General features: G+C 42.5%; 2 protein-coding genes across 3 annotated transcripts; one reads left to right on the top strand and one right to left on the bottom strand.

Annotated features, from left to right (window-relative positions):
- Position 1: 1 nt before the first annotated feature.
- dimt1l (DIM1 dimethyladenosine transferase 1-like) lies at positions 2-3,331 on the top strand. Its single transcript, XM_079271131.1, has 12 exons — positions 2-138; positions 824-897; positions 1,043-1,129; positions 1,436-1,497; positions 1,587-1,680; positions 1,763-1,812; positions 1,908-2,031; positions 2,163-2,255; positions 2,351-2,415; positions 2,506-2,569; positions 2,686-2,792; positions 2,906-3,331. Exons 1-12 carry the CDS (start codon positions 81-83, stop codon positions 2,946-2,948), a joined length of 921 nt encoding a protein of 306 aa, XP_079127257.1. The 5' UTR covers positions 2-80; the 3' UTR covers positions 2,949-3,331.
- An 813-nt stretch (positions 3,332-4,144) lies between these two features.
- On the bottom strand, positions 4,145-17,501 carry kif2a (kinesin family member 2a). 2 transcript variants are annotated; one of them, XM_079269490.1, is made up of 21 exons: positions 17,332-17,501; positions 13,611-13,705; positions 11,815-11,937; positions 11,570-11,624; positions 11,157-11,279; positions 9,556-9,656; positions 9,302-9,397; positions 8,708-8,762; positions 8,454-8,616; positions 8,182-8,272; positions 8,002-8,065; positions 7,802-7,893; positions 7,577-7,719; positions 7,105-7,309; positions 6,891-7,001; positions 6,727-6,794; positions 6,345-6,470; positions 5,731-5,878; positions 5,511-5,612; positions 5,133-5,268; positions 4,145-5,039 (listed from the first exon to the last, which is right to left on the bottom strand). In XM_079269490.1, exons 1-21 carry the CDS (start codon positions 17,390-17,392, stop codon positions 4,954-4,956), a joined length of 2,244 nt encoding a protein of 747 aa, XP_079125616.1. In that variant the 5' UTR covers positions 17,393-17,501; the 3' UTR covers positions 4,145-4,953. The 2 variants fall into 2 exon arrangements, with proteins under 2 accessions (XP_079125616.1, XP_079125617.1); XM_079269491.1 differs by lacking the exon at positions 6,345-6,470.
- Between the last annotated feature and the right edge of the window lie 1,596 nt (positions 17,502-19,097).

Below are 19,097 nucleotides of genomic sequence, written 5' to 3'. Positions count from 1 at the left end.
AACGGGAGGCTGCACGTGTTTACTGCGGACAGACACATTTGGATTTCTGAATCTTCAGCTGGAATAAAAATCAAGTCACAATGCCTAAAATCAGGGCGGAGAAGAAGAACAGGCAGCACCAAGAGGTCAAAAACCAAGGTAGATGTCCACGAAGAAGAAGTTAGCATTAGCATGATAGCAAACATCTCACTGTCAGCTGGGCTTTAAAGTTCGTCAACATGTCGCTGCTAACGTCACACATATCGAGCAGTTTTGTGTCAAAGACCAACACTAATCCTACCTGTGGCCGTCACATCAATCTCCTGTGTTGACGTTCAACATTTGTTTACGGGAGTTTAACGTTTATTAATAATAGAAAAAAGACGTTATTTAACTAGGATCCACTCACCCTCTCATGCACATACATGCACCGCAAAGGTTACTGCTGAATTGTTGAGATGATCGGGGTTATTTCGGCAAACAGTGTCCACCAAATAATCAGTTCATGTCAAACATACTGCCAATCAAGTCTCGGGTTATGGGTCTTACTAATTGGGTATTAGTTTGATCCTGAATTGTAGATTAAATATCAGCTCGATATAGATACAAAATCATGGTTTTTGAAATAACAATGGTATTAGTTAACTCATTGAACAGTATTACAATGAAACAAAATACAAAAACAACTGTTCTCGTTCCAGGGTTCACGCTCTACACAGATGTTGACTCCTGGGACAAAACATTGAGAGACTTAGAGTTGCATCTACTTATTTTACCATGAACTGCTTTACTTGTTAACGTCACACAAACTCAGCTCAAAGTGCCCCAATCCCGTCTGTTGCAGGGATCATGTTCAACACCGGCCTCGGTCAGCACATCCTGAAGAACCCATTGGTTGTCAATGGGATCATTGAGAAGGTACGCTGGACCAGTTCACTCTGATACTGAGGAGTCAATGCACAGATCATCTGTGACACACCTGCACAAACATCCTGTCAGCAACTGTACTCGGACGATCATTATGCACAGCGTTCCTAAACCATGGCGGTGCTTGTGTTTTCAGGCTGCCCTGAGGCCGACAGACGTGGTCCTGGAGGTGGGACCCGGTACTGGTAACATGACCGTGAAGTTGTTAGAAAAAGCCAAGAAGGTGAGAGCTCATCTCAAACATGTGAACTTGTCAAAGGTGGCTCTGATTGAACAATCTCTTAGCCACATTATCTAAAGCTGCAGTTTGCATGTTGCTTGATCAGTATTCACAATCTGCTTATTAGCTTTATATACAGTCAAATGTATTCAAATTCTTGCAAAGTTGAACGTGCTTCTAACTGACATTTTTAACAGTTTTGTCCAGCTCACATTTGTCGTTCACCTCTTCTGTTGTGATCCGTGTTTCCTCCGCAGTGATACAATCGTTGTCACTGTTCAGTCGTAACAGAAATTGCTCTTTCGGCAGGTGGTGGCTTGTGAGCTAGACGGCAGATTAGTGGCTGAACTTCAGAAAAGAGTACAGTGCACGTGAGTGGAGACGGCAGCACTCAAAGTATCTGCGATTAAATACAAAGTGAATACACGATCTAATCAAAGGACCTTGTGTTTCCCAACAGACCCATGCAGGCCAAACTTCAAATATTAGTTGGAGATGTACTAAAGGCAGATCTGCCATTCTTTGACGTGTGTGTGGCTAATTTACCGTACCAGGTAAAGACACGTTTCCGCCACACGGTTGTTTCAGTGTCGTTCAGTACATTCATCTCAAACTTGACTTTTCTTAATTTGGCAGATTTCGTCGCCGTTCGTCTTCAAGCTCCTGCTGCATCGACCTTTCTTCAGGTGAGAATCGACCGGGCGCCCTCTGAGAGTGTTAACTGTGTTCTTGGTACGTCCACGTTAGGTATTTAACTCTTCTGTGTTTTACTTTTGCTCAGGTGTGCCGTGTTGATGTTCCAGAGAGAGTTTGCCATGCGACTTGTCGCCCCACCTGGAGACAAGCTGTACTGCCGACTGTCCATCAACACTCAACTACTGGCTCGTGTCGACCATCTCATGAAGGTCAGAGTGGCTTCTCTTATCTTCGTCTAACTTTCTAACAGCGACTCTTTAGGAAACAGAAACATCATGACGGTGATTGTCCAGGTGTTGCAGCCACTGTGTCTCAGTGTCGATGTTTTCCCCTCCATCAGGTGGGGAAGAATAATTTCCGTCCTCCTCCAAAAGTGGAGTCGAGTGTCGTCCGGATAGAACCGAAGAATCCTCCTCCTCCGGTTAACTTCCAGGTGAGGTTTGACTCTGTTCATAGTTGCAATATGCTGTGAAAAACAGCAGGTAAATTGCCGATGTATACCGTTGTGTTTTCGTTTCTCCTGAATAGGAGTGGGATGGCCTGGTCAGAATAGCCTTTGTAAGGAAAAACAAAACCCTCAATGCAGCTTTCAAGTGAGTACACACTGCCACACTGATCCAAGTCTGTTCTGTGTGTGGGGGGGGAATAAAACCAGATGATCTTATTGGTTTTATGATTTCCAGGTCCACTGCGGTAGAACAGCTGCTGGAAAAGAACTACAGAATTCACTGCTCGGTAAAGAATGTGGTGAGTCACAGTGTAGTTCTTTTGGTCGTGTCTGACTCTCGAGTGTTTTGAGACTGCAATTTTAAGATCGTTCCTCAGCAAGTTTGAGTCTAAAGACTTGTGCTTTATCTTTACAGGAAGTGCCGGCAGACTTCAGCATCACCAAGAAGATAGAGAGTGTTCTGGAGGAGGTTGAATTCAGTGTGAAGAGAGCCCGGTCCATGGACATCGATGACTTCATGGTGTAAGTTGAACATCTACTACTTGTTTATTTTAAACCCTTTTTTCCCCCAAATAATCTAAAATAAATATCTGTTTTTCCCAGTTTTAATTGCGAGTGTTTTTTTTCATCCTCAGGCTGCTTCATGCATTCAACTCTGCAGGGATCCACTTCTGTTAAATGGCAGAGCGATGGAGAACAGTGCTGTGCCTGGCATGTCCTGTCTTTATGATGATGGGGGGTGTTCGTGGTCAGACGAGTGGAAAGAAATGGATTGTCTGGAATGGAAGAAACATTTAAAGAGCTCATATTGAGTGTGTGTTTTACCCTGATGAGTATAGATGAAGTGTCCCTGAGCATGCACGGGCAGCTTTTGGCAAATGACATCTTAAAAGCCCTCTTGGTTGTGTGGTGGCCTGCCAGTGTGTCTGCAGTCGTCATTCATTGACAAATGATCTGTAATGGGGAATTGTTCTAAGATCAAAGCAATCTACAGTTAATGTCTGACCTTGTGATAATGCTAGATTTTTTTAAAGTGTCTCCTTAAAAAATAAATTCCGATTGTGCAGACATTTTGTTTCTGTGTAACTCTTTTCTTGTTCTGTGTGAACACCGTCCGACTAAATGGTACTGCAAGCTAAGGCTTCAACTATTGGTTACTTAGGCTGCCACAACAAATACTATACAAGTCATTGTATTTCAATTTCAGTTTTGTATGCCATGTCATAGTATAGTACGTCATAAAAATCATTCTATAGCGATAAATGTTTTATAAAAGTCTTTGTAGTGTCAAAGTTTCATGAAGTATGTCATAAAAAGTTAGTTAACATAGTATGTTGAACAAAGACATAAAAAGTCAGTATATTATGTGAAAAAAAGTCGTAATACAGAATGTTGCATGAATAGTCATTAACAGTATGCCATTAAAAGTCTGGAAATTTGTGCCTAATTTTAAGGAATTCCCTCTGTGTTCCTGAGATATTATGTTCACGACAACGGATGTACGAACAGCTGGACAATCCAAAAACTTAATGCCTCCAGCCACAGCTGTCAGCGACGCAGATGCATAACAGTCATAGTATCGTATGTTCATCATAACATTCCTTTAAACACACCAGTAGAGTTTCCTGACTGCATGTTGCACTGTGACGCTATTGCGGTGATAACATCTGTCCAGACAGAAATATAAACATCTGGCAAAGTACTCAAAACCAGCTCCTCTCATCTCCAGGACCACGAGGGGAAAACACCAGCGTCTCTACTCGGAGGAGGTGGAAGATGGGTTTTGATGAAAGTTATTCCGTCCTTTGTGTTTGGATAACTTATCACAAAAGCCATTTTAAATGAAACACATGAATCTTTATTCTTCATCCAGCATTACATCCGGTGCAAACACTGAGACATGACCGATGGCAGATCAGCGGGTTTTACTATACATGTATTAATAGCAGTTCAGTTTTCTAACAAAGTGTTAAACATGGGTGGAAAACATTGTTTACGTTGAGTAAGTGTTTAAATCAGTTGCCACATAGAGCGACGTGGCACAAGCTGAAGCAGACTACATGTAGAATCCTCCGGAACACAGGAAGGAAACAACGGAAGAAGCACGCTGTGGTTAAAGGCTTCTTTCTGAGAAGGAAGGAACGGAGAGAAGAGACCGCTCATAATAATACGACTACACAATGCCAACCGAGGACCCAACAGCACAATGCCAACCGAGGACCCAACAGCATAAAAACCAAAGGACGGTGGCGTACGTACGCTATCGCAGTGCACATGCAGACATGTCAGCCAGGGCAACCAGAAACCAAATCTGGTTTAGTAAAGTAAACCTTCAAAACATGTTCGATGAAGATCTCTTCTGAAACCAGGTGAAAAATATTCTGTTCAAAGAAAGTACAAACAAGTATAAAAGAAAATAATTTAATAAAACAGAGAGGGGAGGCTAAACATTCTCCATGAAGGAAACACAACTATTGTCCTTCCTACGTTTTCTAACGAGACCGAAGTGAACGAACAGTGTTAGGAGAGGGATCAAAATAAATGCTTCAAATCCTGGAGCCTGTCGATACGTCAGACTGTTCTTTTATTCCACCATCACAGCTGCTGGAGACGGCCCGAGTGGTGCTGAACGTGGAGTGGTTTTGCTTCTGTGTGCCACTTAAACCTCTTCACTCTCAGCTCTCTAGAGAGCACGTGACCTCTTGGGGTTGATCTGCTTACTTGCTTGCTCCTCCTCCTGGAGCGTAGAGCGGAATGACTTCACTTTATCTGAGAGGGAAAAAAAAAAATCGTTGTAAAAACACAGATTAGTGTTTTGCTGGAGCAGGAAGCATCGTCGCCACACGTGTGTTTCAGTCATACCTCGGAGCTCCGTGAGGATTTCTATCTTCTGGTCTAGGATCTGCTCCAGTTGAGTGGCGTACAACTCCACGTCGTAATCCACCTCCTCAGTCATCTCCAGCAGTACCTTTTCATCCTCCAGCCATCTGATGGACTCCTGCTCACAGAGGACACATGCAGGACAAGTGCATATTTAGTTTACGGCAGCGAGAGATATAATCATGCCAGAAGCACAGAAGAATGGGCCTCAATCGCAAATATCTAAAATGTGTTCTTAGGAAAGGTCCTAAAATTCACGACATGTTCTTAAACCGCAGCATTGTTCGTACCCGTGTTCTTATGATTAATGATGTGAGCGAGTATTTAAAGAGTTGTGTATGTTTTCTTTCGTAGTCTGACCTGGAACACAGCTCGGTGGTCCTCCAGGACCTGATCCTCCATCTCCACTAACTGAGACACCGCCTCGTGGAAAGTAAAGAGCTGCGGAGACACTTCCTCCTCCTGGGAAACGTATTCACAGGGTCAGAAAGGGAACCAGAAGCAGCTTCAGCAGGTCATCTTTTGCGTATTGACATTGTGTTATGAGGCGACATATACTGCGAGACCAGTGTGTGCTTACATTCTGCTCACAGAGCAGTTTGAGGTCGTCTCTCTGCGGCGAGATCCTCAGCCAGTCCTCGTCTAACAGCTCCAGCTGGTTGACGGCGTTGATGTTGGGTCGACCCCCGTCCATCGCTTGGTTGGCGTCCACTGTCAGCTCCTTCACCCTGCACAGAGAAGAACTGGTTGGCAGCGTTTCTTTCACAGCACAGAGCCACGCTGGGCGTGGCCGCTGTTTGATGGTGGGTATGAAGTCTACTGTGGGGTCAGAGGCATTCACAAACAGCACCGGGTGAGAGCATCGGGACCTGGTCTTCAGGAGTCAATGAAAAGAAAAAACAGCTCATGTCCACCAGCTTTGGCAAAGATGAAAGTGGAAGTTGAAGCAGCAGAAGAGGATGAAAAGTATCAAGTCATGCAGATGATGAACAGAAAGGATAAGACGACAGTGGAGGTGTCCCACAGTGAACAGCTGATGACGTGCATGAAAACTGCTGAAATGAGCTCATGGATGTATATATATATATATCATGATTCATGATGAGGTAAGAAAGACCTGGAGGGAGAGCATGCGTCGTGTTGTGTTTTGTGTGTATGCTTGCGTTGTGTTGTGCTTTTGGGGGTTTGCTTGACCTGCTGGGAGAGGTAGCAGCAAAGTCATCATAGTCAAAGGTATTGGTGGGCGAGTGATCAGAGCGACTCCCCTGACCGCCCTGGGAGAAGGGGATGTCAGACGGACTAATCCCAAACTCCTTCACTCTACACGGCGGCACAGAGCAGCAGAAGACGGGAGGAGAGGGAAACAAAGCAGGAAAAGAAGTGGGGACACGAGAGAGTCAGACAGAACTACTGAGAGTTGGCAGAGACATGTACAGTAACAACATTGGCACAGCTAATTTCAATCGATACAAAAGTCACCGGGGATTATAGAGGAAATAAAAGAGCTATAATGGTATGACATTGTCTATGTTCTATTGGTTCCCGAGGGCTTTAAGGTTGGTCAACATTTTCCCACCTGTTGGCGTAGCGTAGTGTGTTGAGGGTATTCTCACAGGACGTCATACCGGGAGAGATTGTTGCAATCTGTGCAGAGAAAGAGAAGATCATTCAGATTAATACCACCTGGGAGGGAGACAGTACAAAGACACGGAGACAGGATGGTGAAGGCAATTCACCGACCATGCATGTGCGTGAATTCTCCCCGATGAAAGAGTCTCTCAGGACCTGAGTCAGTTTACTGGCTCTGAACGGAGTGTGAGGCTTGTTACGGCCGAGAGCCCTGATACACTCCTGAAACAAAAGCAGACGCGCAACAAAAACACGGAGTATTTTACAGTTAGTAGTAAATGCTTAGCAGTCTGATACAGAGCTACTGCCACCGATGTCAACAAACCTTGAGGGCAAGCAGGCTTTTGTTGATCTCCGCTCCCTCCAGACGGGTTTGGCGGTCAGCACTAGAGGTATCCGCCCCCCTCTCGTTGCCTGCGAGGTCGATGAGGGAGAACTTGCCGTGCATTTTCCCCTTCCTCCTGAGAATGATCTGGAAGACGGCGTGGCTGCGAGAGGAGTGGGCGTTGGCTGATGTCTGCCCTGATGTTCTGGGAGTGAGATGAAGGAGACATAAGAATGAACAAGCGGCAAACGAGGGATGGAGAGAACGAGACAAGAACAACTGTCGGGGAGGGAAGAGGCCAAAAGTGTGCATGACTTTCTGTTATTTGCCGTGAACACAGTACAAGGAACATGATGTCATATTCTAGTGAGAGCCATTTGCAAAATAAGTAACAGACTTATTTCATGCAGAACAAAGATGCAAAAATAAGTCTTGCACCACGAACAACAACTATACGTTTCTGTTGTTATACCTGCAGCTGTTGCCCACTTCTATGAGTTTCAAGACCTCCTCCGTGCACTTGACGTCCTTCTCCTGAAGCCCAACCACCTGAACCTGCTGTTTCCCGTCCTCCAGCACCCTCAGCTTAGCTTTACGATTCAGCAGGTCGAACACCTGATCGTGCAGACACAGTCAGCATCGGTCAATGCTTTATTTAGGGAAGAAACTAACAAACATACCATTACACATCACTTGCCTTTCCGCTGTAAATTTCAAAGAAGGTTGCGTAGACTTGTAGATCTAACTTCTTGTAGTTGGGTTTCTTCAACATGAGAAATACATCCCGAGCTGCACGAGAAGAGAAATGTCATCAGAGCAATAACCAAAACCGTAATAACAGAAGAACCAGACGAATGTTTGAACACATGAGGACAATGAATGAGCTCACTGACTCACCAGCTAATGCATAGACTCCTTTAGCGCAGTCTTGGTTCTTCCCAGAGAAATCTCCACCCATAGTCTGAAACATGACAACATGCAAGAGTGATAAAACAGAGCAAACCTCTCAATAGAAACTCTTGGGTTGATCTCAAGTACGTGCTGTGGTTTGTGCTCGTTTCATTGCATGTGACTCACATGTGTTTTTCCACTGCCTGTCTGCCCATAGGCAAAGCAGGTGGCCATGCCTCTCTCAAAAATAGTCTCCACTAGAGGTCTGGCAGTGAACCTGCAGGAGGAGACAAAAGACACATTTCTTCACCACTCTATCTGGAAAAGCACGCTAGAACACAAACCAGAAATATGTTAATTCAGTTCTGCAAAATGACGCCTTACGGTAATCAGATTGACTCGTCGGGTTTAACTATCAGAGCAAACACAAACAGTTTGGTCTATTTGTTGTTACAAACCTGTAAACCATCTCATTGGTGGTGCTGTCATCGAAGGCGTAGTCAAAGCGGAAGGTCTGGTTCTCCAGGTAGCGGGTCAGGTCCACTTTCTGCTTCGGTTCATGAACCATCACCACGTCCTTACTGGGGACGGTGATCACGTCCAAATCCTTCATGGACAACTCTGGAACAAAGCAGAGGCATTAACATGTTAAATAGAGTAAACACGTAACGACGGGCACAAGAGCAGCGCTGCTACCGACGGTAGACCGTACCTTTCTTGTTGAGCGGACGTTTCCTCACACACACACAGATTCTGTGCTCTTCAATCTGGACGGCGACACAAAGACGAACATTTCATTATAGTGTTGCTGAGGGTCAACGTCTAAACAGGGCTGCACCTGATTACATGATTCATCTAACGAGCAATTTATTGATCATTCTAAAGAGTATTTTTTTAAATTCTTGATCAATGTAACATAAGAACTTGCACGATTAATATTAAAATATTTTACTCAATTGTCTTCTCTTAAAATCTAACAAATGTAAGAAGATAATATGGCGACGAAAAGACATCTAGAAAATCAATTTATGTGACTACTTCTATCTGATAATCCTGAAACATCATGCATGGGCGAGGACAAAAAGTGCACAGGACATGCTGCCGTCCTGCTGCTTCCTGTCTCTGCTTGAAATACCTCCACACGTTAGAGGATCACGGGGGATGTCTTAAGCTGCAGCTTGTTCTCCAGGAGAACCGCGTAGATGAGGCGCAGCCATATTCTTGCAATGTGCCGACACATGTTATGCAAATCAGCGTAGTTTTGTCATCGATGACGTCGGCCAGAAGAGAAGTTACATCTACTTACCAGGTCCGCCGTGGTCAGGGGCCGGTAGTCTAGACTGGCTCGGAAATCTCGGATCATGTACATGATCTCATAGTTGGGGATGGTGGTGTCCACCTCCTGGAGGAGGGCAAGAGGAGAGGGGGCCGGCTTATTCACCAACAGGTAAATCATTCTTATGTATTCCAATGCATCATCTCAATATCAAGAGTGTAAGTGGTCATCAAGACCACATCAATCTATTTGGATTATTAGGAAGGAGGATAGTATTGCTGTACCTGAGCTCTCTTCTCCCTGAGCTCCTGCTGCTGAATCCGGCGTCTCTCTCTCTTCTCCTGCAGTTTCTCCACCTCCTTCACGCAGTTTGACTTCCTCCTCGCTGCCATAAAGACAAGAGAAACAGTAACTCTACTGCCTTTTCACGGGACACGCCAACATCATTTCATCTGTAAAATGGTCTCTTCCAGAAAGGTTCTTCTACTTCCTCCCTTTTCGCTTGGCTTGAACAGTCTCTGTCCCTCTGTGCATCTTTCCTCTCTCGTGGTAGTCTTTCAAACAGAAGGGAGACTTTGGGCTGAATCCAACAAAGAGAAACAGCAATAGAGCTCAAGCACAGACTGCGATGCAGTGGCTGGCACACAGTGCCTCTAGTATAAACACTTGCTTCTTTCTCTACATAACGACAACAGGCCCTTACAGTGCGTTCTAAACCTTCTCTCCTCATGTATCCCTTCCATCTACATCCTAAAACACGACTGGACCGAGAGACTGCTGAAACATCTCACTCGTAATCGAGATATGTGCCTCGTATTAACTGCAGTTACTCCAAATAAAATGAGGTGGTTTCAAATCAAGTATGATTACAAAATCAACCCGCAATCAATAGAAGCTTATTCCAAATCTCCCAGTGCCGCACACCCACAGATTAGTGTTGTTCAGGTCAATCCCAACCATAATAAGAGAACGCGAGTGAGCAAACATCGCTCGCACGGTTCATAATAAAACAGTGTTATCTGATTAGCATTAGCCCGCTGCTACAGCCACAGCTTCCCACCGTAACGCCCGGCCGAAGCTCTGTGATACAGTCATGACCCGACGTTGGCTCCGGTCCCCGAAAACAGACTATGAGAGGAAATCTAATCTGGGAGGAAAAGATGAGCTGGCTCAGGACGAGGCCGTATGAGCGAGATGCAACACCATCACTGATTGTGACTCTGTCTCTCAGGGCGTTTCCCGCTCCCTCCTCCTCGCTGATCAAGTCACCGCGAGCAGTTAGAAGGAATGGATGATAAAGAAGAAGGTTATTGATGTCGTCTGAGCCTTGAGGAGTAACGCACAGCGCCACAGGGTTCTCCAGGTGTGTGACTCAGCAGAAATCAGACAGCAGGGAAGAGAGCCAGAGAGCCTGTTTGCTGGATGGATTGCGTTTTATGCTACTTCGCCACCGCACCACAGCTCGGAATAGCAACACGTTGGGTGCACAATCTCCTCATAAGCCTACAGGACTCTCAGTTTCTATTGGGACCTCTAACATAATCACCATAAGGCATTGAGGGAAGAGGAAACATGCAGGCGATACATACAAAGCTGTCCCGACTCCTTTCTGGATATCGGGTGATGCGAGGATTCTGTGATAAACATGCGGCCAACAAAAACACATTAATAGTTTTACAGATGGCCCAGAGATCAATGGATCTAAAATACTAAATGTTACAAAGCATTGGCGTCCAAAAGAAGCCATATCTGGATTTAGCATTTAAACCCAAAGAGAATTATTCAACTTTAGGCCAAATGATACAACCGGCTCCCTAAAAATACTATTTTCTGGAAAATAGTCATAGCTTAGGCTTTAGGTTAATTACTGCTTTAATCACGTTACCATTCAGCAGCTGCTGTTGTGTCTGAGCCTGAGTGAGCTGTGTAGGCTGCAGAGACGGTGGTGGTGGTGGTGGTGCAGGCTCTGGCTGTTGAGGTGGCGGCTGTCTGGCCCGGGTCGGAATCACTGAAAACACAAAACCCACAAAGATTAAGAAAGACACATTTTGACTCCCATGCTGCAAACACACCACTTTTTAGCGTGGCATTAAACATGTACCGGTACTCACTGTTTCAAACTTTCATTTGTTTTTATTAAAATCACTTTGACCATGAGTGACTTTGCAACTGGTGTTCTCGGGTGAGATCTAAGCAATGTGATAATACTGGTCACTGGTGTGTTTAACGTATGGATCATTGGCGATTCAAGAATGAGAAGATAACTGAACTGTTCCCAGAGAACAGCATGAAACAAACCTCTGTTGTCCCTGGACGGAGCGTCATTCTTAGTGGGGGCTATCGTCCGACGATTCTGCAAGAAAAAACAAAAGCGACATTAATATATTCTAAGATAAGAGGTATGAGGTTCAGTGAGTCCTAATTTCACTTTTACATCATCTAGCTGTCCTGGACCTGAAGAAGGAAACAATACATCTTGTTTATATTCAGTTTTTAACCTTTTCCTCCTGCAATAGAGGGATCAGAGGCATAGAGGTACTCACCTTGGCAATTTTGTTGACCTTCACACATGTGGGTGTAGGTGGGGGCGGAGTCTCTGGACTCGGGGCGATTTCCTCATCTGGAGCCACATCTGTGTTAAGTGCAAATATACTCTCCAAGTCGATCTGTCCAAAAACACAGAAGTATTGATTCCAACAGATTACGTGAATGACAACTAACTGATCTTTGGCATAATAGACTTATAGACTTTTAGCAAAGTAGCGTCTCATGTTTTGTTCTTGAAACACACTGCAGTACAAACGTTGATGTGTAACATTAATCACTAAACTATGTGACCATGTACGAGAGAGATATATGCAAATTATTGCTAAAATAGTGTGGGTCCAAATAGTCCAAAACAATCATATGAACAGTTTCACCAAATCAATTTCTTTGGTAAATACGTGATGGAAAATCACATAATCATTCTGTGCAGTTTTGTGGTGATGTTTGTTCATGTTGTAACACTCATGAATATATTTAATAATTTGCAAAAAGATTTTAAATGAATACAGCCAAAGGGCACCCTTCATCCTGTCCTCTCTGCGGTTGTGTGTGCCTCGGTAAACAGACAGACAGACACTCTGCAAACATTAGAGGAGAGAGAGAGAGAGCGCGAGAGCTTCTGCTTATGAATGCAATGCTTGTGCCTCGGTATCAAGACGCCGAGTGGCGGGACAAAGCAACAGTATCCGATGACCTCACACCCTGCATGCAGTTATTGGCCGGGAGTTACGACCCCACGTGGGGAAAGTTACCGTCCACAGAAAAATAAGACGAAGAGAGACAATACAGGCAGAGGGCCGGATGTCTGTAGATACAGACACCAGCACACACTGCTAGAGGGTCACGAGGGATTCTTTTTGTATCACTCTTAACATTGTTTTCTAGGAAATTCTCACATATTAACTTCAACAAAAACATCCAACATAAAAAGTATTCTTAATACCAGAAAGACCTTTACTTGATTTGTACATATTCTAGATACATTGTAGAGATTTGATTTCACTTTGCTAACGTGTCAAAGAAGCTGAATCCACCATTCACTGCTGTAAAGGACGGGAAAGTGAGCGCATCACTATTTCTATAGGCGCTGCAGGTCGTGGTGTAACGGACTGAAGTTGATCTGTGATCCGTAGTTTTGTCACAAATACATTGTAACTGACCAGTATTCAAGCTGATTTATGCATGACAAATTTGGTAGCCTTAATGTTGTCTTGCAAATGCATTAACTTTATGTCAGCAACATCTAATGTTAGCCATCTGTCAACCAGAGAAAAAGAGCTTCTGGTGATAGAAGACACTGATTTATCAGTGTCACTGTCCAAATTACTGCAAAAACAGAATGTAAGTTTACAACATCTCAATACACTTGAACAATATATTAGTGGGACTATAGAAACTATATATATATATATATATATATATATATATATATATATATATATATATATATATATATATATCTCTAGTGGGATACACACTATGTGGGACACATGTCTAGAGTTACAGGCTGTGTTGGGTCAGAGACAGTTCAGAGTGAAGATGGTCTCTAGACTAGAGTCAGTCAATTAACGCCAATGGGAGAAGTAAACATCAACAAAGATTTTGACCAATTCTTTCGCCCCATATTCACCAAAGTAAATTTTGGACCCATAAGCCACATATTATGGGACATTCCAGTGTCGGACATTCAAGCTGCTAGTGTAATCACCACAGCTCCTAAGCATCTTTGCATGAATTATTTATTGCTGTGGATGAAAAGAAGCACATGCTGGTGCTTTACGTGGTAATTTACCTCTTTCCCTTTTGTGTCTCCATTTTCTATCCACTCCACCGTGACACTCTCGTTGTCCTCATTCAGCGAGGTCACCATCGCCTGGTGTATTCGTCCTGTAAAGGTGTCACAGACGGGGGGGAAACACAAATGTCAATGTCAGCATTCAGGGAGCAACAATGGTGGAAATATTGTTATGTTTAGAAGTATAGAGCTAAAAGCCATAGATGTCCTACTCAACACCGCATGTATTAGTCATGAAATAAGGGAAGAATTATAAGTAAATATAAATGTAGTTTTGTTCCATCTCTTTTTCTCTGACACACACACGTTAGCATTTAATGGATTTCGCTAATACCTCACTTTGGGCATTAGCAAGGTAATGTATTTAGTAGGGTAAATTACAAAGGTCCTAATTACCACCTGCAAGCCTGATCAGATCTGTGCCTCAGTCTGTGAAATTAGAACCAATTATATTTGGAAATGCAACAAGGTTGTAAAAACCTGAGAGGGGTTATGTTTTTGAGAATGTAGTACATTATATTTAATATTTTCTCATTGCATTGTCACTGCAAAATGAGGGCTTAATGAATCACTGATAATAGAGACGAGCACAGCTGCTGCAGCGAGCCTGCATGCTTTTCTCTGCAGTGTAATGATACTTGCTAGAAAGAATCGGCTCAGTCCTCCCATCTTTGTCCACGTGAATCTGACTGTATGCTGTAAATTCCCAGCATGATCCAGGGAAACAGAATGTTCCTGTATCTATTATTCAGAGACACAGGAAGCTAGCCAGCAAAGATGCTTTTAGTGTTCCTAACTGCTCAACATCTTTGATTTTTTTGAGTTTCATTTGGAAAAACGTAAAAAAGCAAATCAAAAGTAATTCATACACTTACTAAATCAACTGTAGTTTCGATATGCATACATTTCATCCATCAACATTGATTGAAGATGAGAAGACAGCACTGTTGTATGACACATACTGTGTTAAAAATAATACATGCAACCCAAAAAATGACAAGTGACATGATCTGAACGGACATTGCTACACATTTAAATGCAACATCAGTTTGGTAATTTTGCATACATAAGGCATTCAGTGATATCCTGTATAATACTGGCATACAGATTTAATGAACAATAATGATGTCAACCTGACAATCCAAGCCTACCCTTCATCAGAAATGACTGTGGTCCCCATAAACTATTATGTTGGGTACCATTCAGTCACTCCTTGGGGGCACCTGTTTGACTGTGCATGCAACATTTTTGAGTGTACTTCAGTAACAACTATGCCAACATCGGCCAGGTCTGCACAGTGGAAAGACAGCCAGGCATCATTTATTGCAAATAATCAATTTTTGTTCGGTTACCTGGCACAGTAGGTTGCAAAGCAAACCTTGGTAACAGTAAATGTGGCTGGAACGGACACGCATTGCTTAGTTTCACGCCTCTACTTAAGGAGTGTTGAGAGCACGCCATGCTGCAGTGACTGCAGCACTCAAGAGGATTCACGGTGACAACAGAGGGCCCTCCAAATCATTGCTACTTCCTTTGGCTAAAGTCAGTGGTCAAATCTTTCTTTTTCAAAGCTTGAAAGAATGAAATGTAACGAAGTGATCAGTTTCTTTCTCTGCTGAATTAGAAAAGATGTTTGTTGTATCAACCAGCACACATGCATGCGCACCCAACAGCAGCAGCCAGAAGAGTGGTATATTGTATATTACTCGTTTTAACAAAGCAAAAAATGAAAACGTACTGAACTCAGGTGAAGATGAACCTATTTTAAGTCTTATTTTGGTAAGTCCGATTCAATGTTGGGCAAATACCTTTGTGACAATTAGACTTTGCTTCTACGAGATGCACTGAAAAAGGACCAGTTTTATTTTGATGCATTTGTACATTAGGAGGAACGTAACAACACGGAAGTGAAGGCAGTATTTATATGTTAAAGTGCAATACAAATACTTTGTAATACAGTGTGTTTTAATACAATGACCCAGACAATGTGTAGAAATGTGCGGTGATCAATGGAACAGACTATTTATAACCTGATTGGAGGTCACAGTCACAGTATCTAACCTGTTGCAGTTGGAGGCTGTGAGACCCAGGGACGCAAAAGATCGCTTCTTGCCATCACCAAGACAACATTTATTTACGGTAAGAGTAACTTTCTCCCTCTATAGAGAAGTCAGGGTGTCATAATGTGACAGGGCTGAAGATTATATTTCTTATTATTGATTAAACTACTATCAAAAAGGTTTCTACTTATCATGCAGTTTATAAAATTATTAAATCAATGATAATAAATGGCAGAATCTAGGAAGCTGGCTGTAACAGATGGAGCGGTGGCCTGAATCTGAACCAGCCCCGCCAGAAACCCCCCAGAGAGGGCAATCCCTGCTCTGGAGGAAACACCAACCAGCAGGGAAATGGAACCACCTCCCTCTCTCTCCCTCTTTCACATCTCACCCAGGGATGATAGAGTTGAGGACATCATCATCAACAACTACATGACGTTAAACACACACCCTTGCCACTAGCGTTGAACGGTTTATTTTCAATCAATTGCTTTGTTCAAAACCAAATCAGTTGTTTTAGGGTTTACTGCAAAACTGGGTGTAGTCTAATCCTGGAAGGACGAGCAGGGATGACTCAAACATTTCAGTCACCTTTGGCTCCCTGAAGCAAAGCTCTACAACTACACAGGGTCGGCAGAATAAAGCTTACATTCACAAGAGCAATACAATCAGCAGCCTCTCTTCTTCTCTGACTGTTAACCCTTAAAAACAGATGAGGCTGAAGTGACGACTGTAATCACAGGTTACAATGTGCAGTACTTGTGTAAGGAAGTAAGCACAGAGCTGTCATAAGTGTTTCTTACACTAGCTACTGTTTGCTGCACTTCATTGTAATGTTGAATGAGCTAAATGTACATTATTTAAAATAAGTTTCCTTGTTATAAGAGATTTCTAAAAGCACAGTTATTTACATAATCAATGTAGTAACTAAGATCTTGGGATATGTCTGTATATGGTGTCATTATCGATACATAGCATGCCATTTGTTTAAAAATGTTTGGACAGTTAGTTTCCATACCAATTGGTGTTAGTTTAGTAAACAATTAATAACCTGAACAAATGGATTATATTTTGTATAAACTAACGTTACAGACCAAAAGGTAAACGAACTGGTCAACTAGCTAGCTAAATGGATGGTGGCTCTATTATCTATTATTTTATATATCTATGTTATCTTACTGCTGTACTAACACCGGCCGGTAACATTAGCCGGTGCTAGCCGTTTAGCTAACCACAAGCTAATGTTGGTGCCGATCTATTGAACGAGCCAACGTTAGCTTTGGCTAGCAATTTAGCTAGCTTAGCTAATATTAAATGTCAACTCCATGACAGAATAACCCATTTAGGTAACGTTAGTGTTTTAGCGTCGTTCATTCCCAATTGAAAGCATTTGGTGTTGTCGTACGTTATGAATTAAGAGCTTAACAACAAAGGTCTCCTGAATCGCAGAGAAGCCTGCTAACAAAAGGTGAGAGCTCATTCAAAGGCTCTGGCCATGTTGCGTTACTCCGCCCTGACAGCTAACAGTACAGACTTCGTGCAGCTAACGTGAACGTTACGCTCTGCAGCCAGAACAACGGTTGCTGTATTCAACAGCAACAAAGATCCTCTGACAACTTGCACAGTGCGACGGGAACATATTACAGGGTGAAACTTACCATCACTGCGCTTTATCTCCACATAAGTACCAACGACAATCTTCCCAAAACACAACGCCATTCTACATTACTTAAACAATTAACAAAAACGGAATTAAAGACTTATTATGTGCCGAGTAGATGCAGCTTCTTGTGTTTGGTAGTCTTTGGTCGAGGTGGAAGATGCAGGCAATAGAATGAGCTAGCATTACGTTAGCGATGAAGAATAGCAAATAACTTCCGGTCCGTTTTCAAAATAAAATCAGGCTAAATTCACTCTTGAGTTCCTGCTTGTACTAAAATATGAGATAGGTTGCCTCCTATGTAGTATTTGCAAACTGAGTGGGTCTTTTAGTTTTGTCTGTCTTGTAAGAGATGTGCAAAACGTATGTGCAAAACGTACTTGTACTTTAAGTATTTATTTTCTTTCCAGTTTGTGTTACCGTATACTTATTTTACACTGTAGGTGGAATATTGCACTTTTTTTTTTTTACTGTTTTTACACTTTCAGGTCTAGCAACTATACTTTGTAGATTAACACTGTACATTCAACCTATAAATATGATGCATTGTTGTATCGTAAACTACCCAAAATAATGGAAAAGTTAGCTTCAGCTTAACCAACTGCATAATTAAAAGTCTGCTTACAAATGAACACACAATTATTAATGCAATTATATGATGGGTCTTAATACAGCACTAATGTAATACCACTACCAATTCTCCTGCAAAACAAGTAATTATATTTGTGGTACTAAAGTACAATTTTCTGATAATACTTCTACTTGAACAACAGTTTGAATGCAGGACTTTTAGTTAAAGAGTGTGTTTGCATTGTGGCATTGCAGCGTGTGACATCATTGACAAAATATGTTTTTATATTTACTCCGGGAATGGTGCCATACACTGCTGCAATAAGAATTGGGTAGCAAAGAAAACGTTCCAAATGGTCTGTACTTTCTCACGTTGTCTCCATCCCAATTGCTCCTAACTTCATGTTAAGAGTGGTAGCCGGAGAAATACCCCCAAATTATTCCACTGAGGACTGGTGCATCATATTTGAAAAAATTGAATATCACCTAGATATATTATCTGAAGACAGGCATCCACTGACACTGGCTTTAAGCTCATATATAGAATACGTAGAATGAATAAAATGTGTATGAATTCAAATTGGCCACAGGCATGTAAGACAAAAACATTGTATGTTCATATAATTGTCATACATTTAATTTGGGCCGTTTTGGAATTTAGCCTATACACCTATCTCTAATGACGCTTATCAATTTCTTTCTTGGACCACATGAGCTGCTTTGTTCTTTAAAGAAGTATATTTTCAAGGATAACAACTCAACTAAAATATGTCCTCAGCTAACCAAAGTTTTGTTTTCCTCTTTCTTGTTTCAACCAGTCAAACATAACAAGATAGGTGATGACACTTAACCAGCAGAGTAGCCTGACCTAGCCTGACTTTGCCCAATCAAAACCTCTTCAATTGTTACCCTCAGAAAGTGCCAAATGACAATATGACTGGTGTAGAAAGTAAAACTACTCAACTGAGATGACACCCTGCCGTAACTCTTCATTCGGTTATATTCTCATCAATTATTGGACTAATGTATGTATACATTTATGTCTGCATGCTTATTCCATTTCCATCACTGTGGGATGTCCCTGCATGCACTGGGTAGAAGACAGACAAACACCCTGAGCCGACCACCAGTTCAACACATTTTAGTTTATTTTCTTGTATTATTTACTATTTCACACACAAACAACAGACAACA

Source organism: Melanostigma gelatinosum (assembly GCF_949748355.1).
Source record: "Melanostigma gelatinosum genome assembly, chromosome: 6".
In the NCBI taxonomy this organism is placed as follows: domain Eukaryota; kingdom Metazoa; phylum Chordata; class Actinopteri; order Perciformes; family Zoarcidae; genus Melanostigma; species Melanostigma gelatinosum.
Note: the sequence above shows the minus strand (reverse complement) of the source record. Positions and strands in the feature narration are given on the sequence as shown.